Source organism: Perca flavescens, chromosome 11 (assembly GCF_004354835.1).
Source record: "Perca flavescens isolate YP-PL-M2 chromosome 11, PFLA_1.0, whole genome shotgun sequence".
NCBI classification, from domain to species: domain Eukaryota; kingdom Metazoa; phylum Chordata; class Actinopteri; order Perciformes; family Percidae; genus Perca; species Perca flavescens.
In genome coordinates this window covers 33,052,309-33,064,696 of record NC_041341.1, presented here as the reverse complement: position 1 = coordinate 33,064,696, position 12,388 = coordinate 33,052,309, and the positions used below count along the sequence as shown (strand labels likewise).

General features: G+C 41.3%; 1 protein-coding gene across 1 annotated transcript in view; it reads right to left on the bottom strand.

The window, feature by feature from the left end:
- gpr39 (G protein-coupled receptor 39) overlaps window positions 1-11,834 on the bottom strand; it is a 37,499-nt gene extending 25,665 nt beyond the window's left edge. Inside the window, exon 1 of the mRNA XM_028592143.1 lies at window positions 10,505-11,834. Within this exon, the coding sequence (XP_028447944.1) occupies window positions 10,505-11,285 (781 nt within the window). The 5' untranslated portion in view covers window positions 11,286-11,834. The remainder of the gene's footprint in view (window positions 1-10,504) is intronic.
- Between the last annotated feature and the right edge of the window lie 554 nt (window positions 11,835-12,388).

Sequence of the window (12,388 nt, the reverse complement as noted above, 5' to 3'; positions counted from 1 at the left end):
ATGCCAGCAGACTGTGTCATGACCCCCTCTCATAATATTCGGTAAAATGTAATATCGCATTATGAAGACGTCGGAGTCCAGCTGCCAGTGGATTTCTGCTTGAGTTGTTTATGAGGACTGGGCTGTTATGAATTTTGAAGTAGTTATTACAGACGTGATGTGGCTGTGAGGAGATTACAATATGGCCTGGCTGACAAATACGTAGTTCTTGTAAAATCATCATTTACCATGTGAATATGACTCCGTCACATAGTTACGATTAGCTCCGTTAGACTAAAAACACCTTTATTATTTTACAATTACTTTTTAGATTTTTAGCTACAAATATCACAGCATCGTGATTTGTATAGCAACGCTTCTGTATCTGGCCTCATCAATATTTATACACCAATTTTCAAGTCTTTCGGTTATAAGTAGAGCAAAAAAGCTCTAGTGAAAGCGGAGTGTACAGTGAACAGCCCACACGATTCCTACTGAGATAAAGTAAGCATACATAAACTACTACTATCACACACACACTGAGGAGAGACATTACAGTAGGCCTGATTAAAAATCCGTCAAGGCTGTCGGGTTCTAGTCTCCGACTCACACTTCTTACTTTTCTCTTAGTCTAGATCAAGGATAGGACATTTCCAGGATAAAGCCCGATATCCTGATGAACTCCCTTCGCTTCGGGAAACAACAACAACAACAAACTTCGAGCTAACAAGCTAGACGCTGAAAATGGCGAGTTGTGAAGACAATTTGGATCGTGCAACAAGGTTAGGCCTGCTCGATTCTTTCTGGGGGAATGATTGTAAATAGTTACAAAGAATATGTTTACAGCATTTACTCTCTAACTGGGCACGTTTTAAGTGGGACAGTATTGTGTTAACAGTTAAAGCTATGGTGCGTAGTTTCTGTCTCTCCCTTGAGGAATTCTAACAACAACACTGTCGGAGCATCCACATGATACAAGCCTTCTGTGATCTTGCACAGAAGGCTGTAGCAATGGCTTAAATGTAACAGACTTTCATTATTATAAAAGAAGTTACGCACTAAAGCTTGAACTTCCTTTTATATTTTATGTAGCGTTTTCTTTCGCGGGGTGCAAATGTTGCACCAAAACAAGTTCCTTCCTGAGACTATTTAGCAGAGCCACCGTCGCTGCGTCTGGAGCTTAGCACCACCCAAGACGATTGTGATTGGTTTAAAGAAATGCAAACCACCCAGAGTGTTTTATTTCTCCTATCCCGGAATGTATCTGTGGTGGAGCCAGACCTTACTCCACAGCGCTGTGGAGATAGGTCTGGCAATTAGGGCCGTGCTTGATTGAAGAAATTCTTAGTCGAATAACACTCAATTGTATCGACTAATCGATTAGTTGATTTAATCGACAGATCTGTAAATATGAGTTTCTCCGCAAAGAGTCATGCAAAAGCACCACTTTAATTCTTGGGTTTACCAGAGATGTGCTCGTACAGTTCTTGGAAATAAGTCATTCAGCATGAAAAAAAGCATCAAACATGACTAATCAACTAAAGAAATCTAAGTTGACTAACACCAAAACGACCGATTAGTCGACTAATCGACTAAGAGGGAGCAGACCTACTGGCAATGCGAGACTACTTTTCTCTATGCACAATGGAATCCCCCTTAATCATACTTTAATCCTAATAAAAGGATTATCTGCTGAAAACCCAAACTAACCAAGAGTCCAATTCACCTCACCTCTGTTGAGAACTGTAATGGTAGAATCATTTCTTAAAAGGGTGGAACCTTCCAATAAACGGAGCTAAAAACACCAATAAAGCAAAATTTCAAATAAACAACACAGCCAAAAGCTTGGTACACAATACATATTTATATTCTTTGTATGATGGTAGCTAGTTACCTCTTTCAAACACCATGGAGTAGGTAGATGCAGTCAATTTCACTTTCCTCTGCGCACACACTTTTTCTGCAATATCACTGCAGTATTTTCTCAATCTATGATTTGGAAATGTACTGTAGGCTTATTTATTTTCAGATAGTGCAAGATCCAATTGACTAGAAAGACTTTCAAGATGGGAAAATAATGGTGTCCTTCAGACATAATAATATCATATATTGTTGTGTTTTCTCTCTGTTCTTTTTCATTCAGAACTGCGTTTACTGCTTGTGACAAAGGCTCATCATAACATTGGTGGCAGCACACTGACAGGCAAGGCTTATGTAACTCTACCTGAAGGTTGCTTTAAAAACTTAAATTTCAGCCTTGTTTAGGAGCGGCTACAAAATCTGAGACCGATTTCCAGAACAGAAACAGAATTCATGATCTGTGTTTCACAGCACAGTATTTAGAGCAGGTTAGGCAGTTTTATAGGCAAAAATCTCATAATGTAAATTGTAATTCAGATGGTGTGAGAGAAAATTAGACTTCTGCACCTCCTCTTGACTCAGGCTTTAGATAAGTTCCTACTGGCTGTTCCACAAATGCAGATTTGTGTTGCACGTCCCTTTAGTCCCGCTGGCGCCAGACTATTGCTGCCCACTGCTTCTAATTAGTTAGGATAAGTCACAATGCAGAGAACTAATTTCACTACACATTGTACTGTGTGTGACAAATAAAATAAGATTTCTTCTGCTATTGCGTACGCTGCAAAGCAATGTCATCACATTCTATCTTTCCAGTGATTGTCACTTTATCTTATTATCTTTTTAATGTCATTTTATCCTATATTGTCTTTTTATGTTTATTTATTGCTGAGCTGACCAGTTTTATTGTACCGTTGACCGTGGTTAACCTACATATAGTCTCCCATTGCCAGACCTTCCTTCACAGCGCTGCGGAGGAGGGTCTGGCTAGTCCAAACAGCATTCCTGCATGGGAGAAAAATGTGCTTGTTTATTGGCATTTCTTTAAACCTATCACAATCATCTTGGGCGGCGCACGTAGCCTCGGGAAGGAACTTGTTTTGGTGGAACATGTGTACGTTCAAAAGTAGTTTTAGTCGTGCGACAGAAAACTCAGATTGGACAGATAGTCTAGCTAGCTGTCTGGATTTACCCTGCAGAGATCTGAGGAGCAGTTAACCATAGTCCTCAGAAATACACCAAAATCCACCAGAGTTTAGAATTACAACACAAAGAAAGAGGAAAGTAACGGACATCTGGGCGAAAATAGTGACATCCGGCAGAATTTTCGGCAGAACGAGAGCAATCCCGTAAGTGGAACATTGTGGGTATAGACTAGTGTTTTCCTAGTCTGGCTCAACGGAAGGACATTTCCAAGATAAAGCCTGACATCCGACGAGATCTGAGGAGCAGTTAACCATAGTCCTCATAAATCCACCGGAGTTTAGAACGCCAACACAAAGACAGAGGAAGGTGACGGACATCCAGCCGGAAGTGGAACCTCGCGGATATAGACTAACCTACGTTCGACCAACGAAACTGAAACTTGAACGTTCCCCTCCGTGTTCCTTCATCTCCTCCTGCGAATCATCACATCATCGTCCCCATCTTCAACCTCCCTCTCAACATCACCATCATCATCATAACTGCCACCCCCCTCCTCCTCATTTCCATCATGACCATCAGTGGCAGCATCATAATCTCTCTTCCATTAACACCAGTTGGTGTAAATATGTGTAAGCACGTTCAAAATGCCATCCATACAGCAGGACAGAAACTATTATGCTCTATCAGGCAATGAAGCTGCGCAGGGATTGTGACTAATGGATAAAAGCCCATTTTATGCATTGCTTGTAATGCAGCTGACCCCTCCTCCCACATCCATCTGAGGTCATCAGAGCACAGAAAGTCAATTTGACTCACACACTGTCCAATACGTAATACATAATTAGACTGGTGAGGATGTACGATTGGCTGGTAATTGAATCAGCCAGAGTGCTGCAGTCCTGTACTCAAGGAAACACTGAAAACGTACATAGGTGTGTATGAGTAGATGGAATATACTGTGCACTCATTGATCATTTTGTACATAAAAGAAGAAACAACCTTTTTGTGTTGAGTCAGATGAGTAGGTAGGTCAGCATCTTATCAAAAGATAAATGGTAAAGGAGTTGGCAGAAAGTCAGCACGTATCCATCATTAGGGTTTCCTCCACAGGATGCTGCGAGGCTGATTAAATGTCAGTGGTGCTGATACATGGCTGTCCTGAGGACTTGAGCTTATAGTTCTAGACACAGTGCTAACCCCTGAACAGTGTAAAGGATGCATGCTATAGATTTGTCAAAAACATCTTCTTGAGATGAACTTTAAAAAATGGAAAAGGAAGATCTGTAAAACGGTTTATTGATGCTATTTACACCTTTAAGGTCACTTTTTAAACTAGTTCATGTAGCTGCAAACAGGTTAAATGATAAAAATAAGTAATTGTACTTATAAAATGAATGTCCACAGCATTGCTGAGACTTGGGATAGACAGAGGTTTTAGGTTTAGCACTGCAGGCCCCCAAAGACAAAATTGAGACAACCGCGCCCAGCACTCCCCGCCAGTTTAGATAGAGGAAAGTCAGTGGATGTCAGTCAGGGATGTTGCAACAATGTTATGATAGTGCAACATGAAAAAAGTTCATATTAATACAGGTTTCCTCCCTATTTTTTGTCTGACTACTACCACGTTGGATAATCATCTCTATGTTTCGGAAATATATTTCCCATGATGCGTTGGGGAACGTAAACAGTATAAAAAAAAATTATAAAAAGTATAATTTTGTCATGGATTCACTGAGTTACACTTCGGGCTACAATCATTTTAGCCTGTATTTGTTTACATTTTGGCAAATTTGCTTAATTAAAAGTATGGAGAATTAGCCATTAGCAGTTCCTGTTTTCAATGTACTCAGGGATGTATAGACCAGTGGTTTTCAAAGTGGGGTTCGGGGAGCCTGAGGGGTCCTTAAGTCATTCATTTTCACTATAATTCCATCCATAAGTAACACAACGACAGAATGACTATTTTGGTCACGTGTTTAATACACTCTCTGTAATAAAACATCTAAAAAGCTCAAATCCTATCAGATGGGGGACCCTGGGACAAAATCTTATCAAATGGGGGTCCATGGTGTAATTTGTGTCAGTTTAGGGGTCCTTGATGTTAAAAGGTTTGGGAACCACTGGTAAAGACAGCTATCATTGGATTACTTTGATACTGAAGACAACACATGATGATTCTCAGTTCTTGAGCTATAAGGAACATCTTCCTGTGATTTCTAAGCAGATCTCGATGGCCAATTGAGTTACGGGAAGTGTAAATCAAACTGAATGTAAAAATATGTCTATCACATCTTTGTGTTTAGATGGGAGTAAATTATGACTCCAAGAAAAGGAGTGTGGTTTTTGATGTAATTTGCAGCAATCCAGTGCTAGGCTTTTTACCGCCATTGCCCTCATTAGTTGAGTCACAGTCAGTGCTGCTGCAGACCCGGTTGATAAGCATTCCAAAATCAGTGGCCAAAGTACAATTACTAACCGCTCCAGCTGTTGTCAGATCACCAGCATGCATGGAGCTCTTTCAACTCACGCAGTATCTTTGCCTCATGTCTCTCCCCCTCTGCACCTCACAGTTTGACAAGAAAATGTGAGTTTCAAGAAGTATTACAGTGTCAAAACACAAAAAACACCTGTCACTATTTAACTGGGCTTTAGAGCTTGGGCATTTCACTTTAAAAGTAACGTATTCCCAGAGGTTATTATCTTCTGTTTCAGATCGCGTGTGCATTTTGTATTCCACCGATTGCGTAACCATGAGAACTACATACAACACAAAACAAAATAGTTACAAACAACTATAAATTATTGACCGTGCAACTCCGTCAGCAACCAGCAAGGTTAAATCAACCACCTTAAAAATGTGAGATTGAGCTGTAAAAGTACACAATGAATTCCAATGCTGTGATTCAGACCCATGTGCTTGTAGTTGTCAGTATTTGGTGTACACACGTGTGTGTGTGTGTGTGTGTGTGTGTGTGTGTGTGTGTGTGTGTGTGTGTGTGTGTGTGTGTGTGTGTGTGTGTGTAAGTAAACACACAGGGTGTGGTGATGGCAATGTTTCCACAGTGAAAACACTGCTTGGGATCTCGTGTTTGGTGAAAATATCGGATAATCTCACAGAAATCATACGCAACACTAAAATCATATCAAAGTCATATGTTCAGGGAGATGAAGCCAGTCATTTTGTTCCAAAAAAAGGGAATTTGACGTTTATATGCTGCCCTCACGATACAACTTCAAGTTCAATGTATTAACAAAAGTTAAAAGACAAGTACAAGCATAAGACATAATGCAGATATGTGAAATGGGACACCCTGGTAAGCTATTTGTAGCTTGTGTTTAGGGGCCCAAAAATACACATAAATACATGCTTTCTAATTCAAGTGCATTCTTCTGCAACTATGAAAATATATCACACCTGCTTGTGCCTTCCAATGTAGCAGACCTCGGTGCATCATGCTTACTGAAAAGTGCCCAAAAAAAATTTAGCTAGCCATCTGCTGCTGGAAGCAGCTGGGATGTACTGTAGATGACAGGTATCACAAAGCTGCAGGTAGCACAGCCTTTCCTCAGCATGCTCTCTTTCTTTAGAAAACTTTCTTTTCTGGAATTAGAGAGATGTCCTTTAAACTGCATTTTACAGAGTTCCCACTAGGGCTGCACAATTAATCGCAATTTTATCAAAATCGCAACATGGACTAGTGCAATATCCAAATCGCAGAGAGGTGCAATATGTGTCTAACCATATAGTATTGTGGTGCTGCAGAGAGGTCCCGGCCTACAGATCCTATCCTACAGACTATAGGAAAACATCTTTGTTTGGTACAGATCCTCGCAAGAATCACACGTTAATCACTTCATTTTTTTTTTTATATTATTTTTGAGTGAAAATGAGAATAATTATACAAAAACAATCATTCCCTCCAATATCGTGAATCATATCACAATCATAATATCAGTAAACATAGTCACAATTAGACATTTTCCTCATATCGTTAAGCCCCAGTTCCCACAGTCGTGGAAAATTTGGAAAATTCATGGGATTTCAAAATCTCATTTTCAAGGCCTGGAAAAGTCAGTAAAATCCTTGAACGTTTTGGAAAATTCACGGTTGGAATTTTGTTGTTTGGTTTATTGAAATGATTTTTTTTTTAAAGTAATCCTCCGTGAACAGCCCGATAGCCCGTACTATTTTCTGCAGCTGTAAAGTAGCTCTAGGATCCTAAGATGTTTGAATATTGCCAGCCAAGCGTACATTTGATATTCCATGTGTTGTATGTTGGGAATGGCCATGTACATTTTTATTAAGGGTCCTTGAAAAGTTTTGAAATTTTTGTCCATGAAAATACAGTATGTGGGAACCCTGATTTTACTCTAAATAAAAGAAAAGAATTAAAAGGAGTATTCTGGTTGATTTGTGTGTGCCTGTGAAGGCACACGCTAGAACATTTACTATGTTAACAACGGCCATTTTCACACTTCTTTGAAACTTCCAGAACAAAAATGTGGAATGATGCTTTTTAAAAACATGAACACACAGATTAGTGAAGTGTTTTCTGACTTCTTTCATATAGGTTGCTTTCCTGGATAGAATTGGTGCTAAATTAAGTGAACAGGTGTTGGCAAACAAGTGCCTATTTACACATGTGGCAGACAGGGAGCAACTATTTCATTCATGTGGACTGGTTTCTGGCTACCTGACAAGTAACTCAAATATTTACTCTGCTTTTAGCTCTGTTTGGTCTCAGACAGGGAAATCTCTCTGGGCGTGCTTTCTTTGAGTTGGTTTTAACAAGACACACATAGTCCTTGAATTAATAGTTGATATAAAAAAAAATAATATTTAAGTGCAGCTTTAAAGGTTTTACATAATAGTGGAATATAAATTCCCTTTCGTAATCCTTTATTGAGAAACAGTTGTTGATATGCATTTGTACATTATACAGGGAGTAACAGGGAGTTTATCCCCAACGCGTGTCCTGCTTCTTGTCAGTGTACTGTTTATTCATGTGGCCATTTCTCTGTGACTGTTCTGCTGTCTGACTAAAGGGATTCTGGGAGTTTGTCTGCTGCATGTCCTGTCTCTTCTCATGTCAGCCGAGCCTGTCTGCACTATCAGCATCCGCTAACGTCTCGGAGTCCCTCCCTTCTCCTGCTCACTGATAGCGGATGTCCGCTGGACCAAGACGGCGCTCATGTCCTCAGGATGTCCACCCCAGTGCTCACATTCCGTTTATTCGGAAAATTCTGCTACTCAAATTGTATCTGGGTTGGCCTCATTTCATACCTGACTGCCGGGAGGGAGAGTCCTTGTCTGTGAGGTCTTTTGTGAGCTTTCACTCACTCATTATTTTTTTTAATTTTATCTTTTCATGGCAGTATTGTTGTTGTTGTTCTATTTGATACTAAGTTCTGTGGGTGTCTTTTGTTTCTGAGTTTTCTCAGTTAAAAACACACACATGGAGCACTTTTCACATTGTTAACAGTGGCTATAAAGAACAGAAATACCTTAATTACTGAAATTGTGACACCCATGCTTTGATATTTTCACTAACTTTAATCCCGTTGTATAGCCTAATTTTGACTTGACGGGATGGGAGGACTGAACATGTTTCTCTGTAAAAACACACACAAGCAATAGTTACCATCCCGAGACGGTTTATCTGCACTTTCAGTCCAAGAGCACGCCCTAAACAAAAGCTGTGTGTGTGTGTGTGTGTGTGTGTGTGTGTGAAATCCATCATTTGAATGGTCATAAGACTGGAAGTATAGCCTTTCTCACTTCCACTAGTGGCCCAGCTGGCATTTAAACAGATGAAAAGGCTGTCTGACATGTCCGGACAACTCAAGCAACGCTGGTAATATGTCAACATCACACAGACACACACAGACACACACGCACACACGCACACACGCACGCACACACCGCCATACATAATGGCCTAAAAATAACACTTGATAACATTCACCGTTAAGCCAATGACAGGGATTTTTTTTTTTAAAGTAAGATTTGTGAACAATCTTACGAAGAAGATGAGAGAAAAAGAGGGACAGCTGTATGAAGAAGCAAAGGAAAAACAAGGGAAATAATCGACAGTACGAGCCCCACACCCCCCAGCATTGGATAGTTGTTTCTGGAATGTTTTCTTAGCGCATTGTCATTTCAACATGTACAGGAACCGACAGGAATGGCGGGGCGGTGACACAACACTTGCTGGATCTTATGGTTACAAATGAGGGAAATATGATGGATGATATTCAGTATTTAAGACCTTGAGGTAAAAGTGACCATGTGTTCACCTGTGGTTTGATGTTTCAGGTCATTTATTATACAAAAACGTTAAGAAATGAAGTTACAAGGAAGAATTACAACAAGGGCAATTTTGAGGGAATTAGAAAACTTTGATTGGGTGCAACCAGTGGTGTAGTCTACGTGATACGTAGGTATACGCAGTATACCCACTAAGAAAGCTCCAGGATTTCCATATACCCACTTAAAAATGCCCAATGACACGCAACCACATACTTTGCATTCTTATTTCAATATATTTTGAATTGTCATCTGCGTTTTTCTTCTTCACATAGGCTAAATAAAGGGATTTCCACCCGCAAATTGGGGCATAAAAGTGTGTCAGAATGCAGGAAATGAAGACGCTCAAAACTTCCTTGGGGGAGGACACCCTGACTCCCCACTATGAAATGCCCCCCAAAAGGCCCATTCTGGCCCATATATATAGGCCCATACATATATAGTACACCAACTACAATATGTTAGACTACACCACTGGGTACAATACCTATCCAATTATGATGTTGATTAAAAAAAACTAATTAAGGCTGAATGAAGTAGAGGACAAGTCTGTACCAATCAGTAAAACCAGGCCTTTACTAGGCCTAGAAATAAGGAGCAGCACTTCTGCTTGGACAGCACTACAACGAGGAAAATTAAAGAAAAGAGTGATCTTGCGAGAAATGCAATAAAAACTCTGAGGTAAAACAGGAGTATCAGAGAGTTTGAACCTTTACCATATTAAAAGAAAGAGGAAGATTTGAAGAGAAGATTTGGCAAGACACCAAGGGCTGCACAATTAATCGCAATTTTATCAAAATTGCAATATGGACTAGTGCAATATCCAAATCGCAGGGAGGGTCACAATATTTGTTAAAGGCTAAATATGTGTCTAACCATTCTAAAATCAAGTATTGTGGTGCTGCAGAGACGTCCCAGCCTTTTTTTATTTTTTATTTTTCAATGAAAATGAAAATGAGGATACAAAAATGATCATTCCCTCCAATATCGTGAATCATATCGCAATCACAATATAGTAAGAGTCAAAATAATCGCAATTAGATATTTTCCTCATATGGTGCAGCCCTAAAGACAATCTTAAAAAAAAAAAAAAAAAAAAAAAAAAGTTTATCTGGAATTATGTAAATAAGGAGGACAAAAAAAATTAAATTTTTTTTTTTTAAAGATTATATATACAAAAGGATATTTTTTCCATATAATAAACCAACTACCTACCAAGAAAAATGATGGTCTGCTTCCTGGCTGTCTTGGCCTTTGAATCTTCGTGCTTGGCGGCTCCTTGAGCTCCGTTGATGCCGCCGCCGCCGCCATCCGCACCTCCCAAAGGTCTCCGCAGGACCAGGACCATGGCCCAGCACATGACGGCCACGCCGATCACCACGACCATGTACACGATGAAAGCCACGAAGATGCTGACCCTGTACATCACCCAGTGCTCCCGCAGGTTGGTACAGAAAGTCAGATTCTGGGCGGGGGCGTCCGCCCGGTGGGGAATGTGTCCCTGTGCTCCCGTGGCGATCAGCAGCGGCAGGGCCACGAGCACGGACACCAGCCAGGCGAAGGTGATGAGGACGGAGGTGCGCTTGCCCCCCAAGGCTTTGTAGCGGAACGGGTGACAGATGGCGACGTAGCGCTCGAAGCTAAGCGTGGCTACGTTGAGGATCGTGGCGTAGCTGCAAGCCTCGAACAGGAAGTTGTAGATCTTGCACGGAGCGTCCCCCTGTTCGGTTGTGAACGGGAACCAGATTGCGCTGTAGAGCTCCACCGGCATGCCGATGAGCAGGACCAACAGGTCCGAGCACGCCAGGCTGACCATGTGGTCGGTCACGTTCTTCTGCAGGTAGCCGTTACGCCGCAGCACCTGGGTCACTCTGATCGTGACCGAGTTACCCAGGATGCCCGTCACCAGGATGAGGCTGTACAGGACCGTCAGGAAGATTTTGACAGGGTAGGTGGGTTCAAGCTCGCGCCAGTCTTTCTGAACTTTCTCACTCATGGTCACAGAGTGGGGAGCTCAGATTTCCCCAGATATTGATTCCCCCCCCACCCCTCTTCCCTTTAGCTTATCAGGTCTGCTGGGTGAAGTCTCTGCGATTAGAGCCAGAAGGGAGCCTTTTTCCGAGATAACTTAAAGCCTGCACACTTATCTTTGTCTGGAACAATGTCTTGATTCTTCAAGGAGAGTGTCCCAGTGGGTGGTAAACTCCAAATCACAGCAGATGGAACATTTCATGACACTACAGTTAGAGAATGTGAGAATCCGTCAGCACTTTTTAAGTTTCTGGTGTGTTTTCAATATTCGGTGTCCTCTATCACCAAAAGAAAGTCCAGTGTGATGTGGATCCCGGCCTGGCCCATCTCCTCCCCCGGTAGGCTACCTGATGATCCTCTGGGATCCCCCGAGAGTCCTCGTAGGTTTTCAGTCCAGGCTCAGGTTGGTTTCACCTTAGTCTGAGCAAAGTGTTAGCCAACACTGCACTCACACAGGTTTCCTCCTCCCCCCACCTAGGAGGGCAGTTCCACATTACGTCAGGCACGGTGAGCCCTGAGGCATGCTCTCATTTCTTATCACCACAACACACGGGCCTCCCCCTTTCACACAAACACTTGGCTTTCACGCCAAGTTACTGTCGAGATTAGGAATAAAGAAACATGAACTGGGATGCAACTTGGAAACGAAATAGGAAAAAAAAAACTGAATAAAAACATGACTGGCTTTGACCAAATAAATAAAACCGGATGAGATTAACGACCTACTGTAGGAGTCTAGTTTGGAGATGTCAAAGACAAAGCTGGAGCAGCTGAAAGTGACATTCAGAGAAGAAGTGACATTAAACATGGCTGAGAATGTGGCAGAGAAGAACTATTTAGGCAGACCGAGAAGTCCAAAGGTATACAGGACAAGGTAGTTTTTAGATAAAGAATAATAATAATAAAAAACTAAGTGCAGGGAAGTTGAGCTGTTCAAACAGGAAGCGAGCTGAAATAAACCAGGCGTAGCTGCGTAGGTTAGGTGAAGGAGGTATGTTAGTGTTTACAGTTGTGATTACTTAAACACTATTTTTGTTAATTATTCAGAAGGCTACACCCAATTAGCAC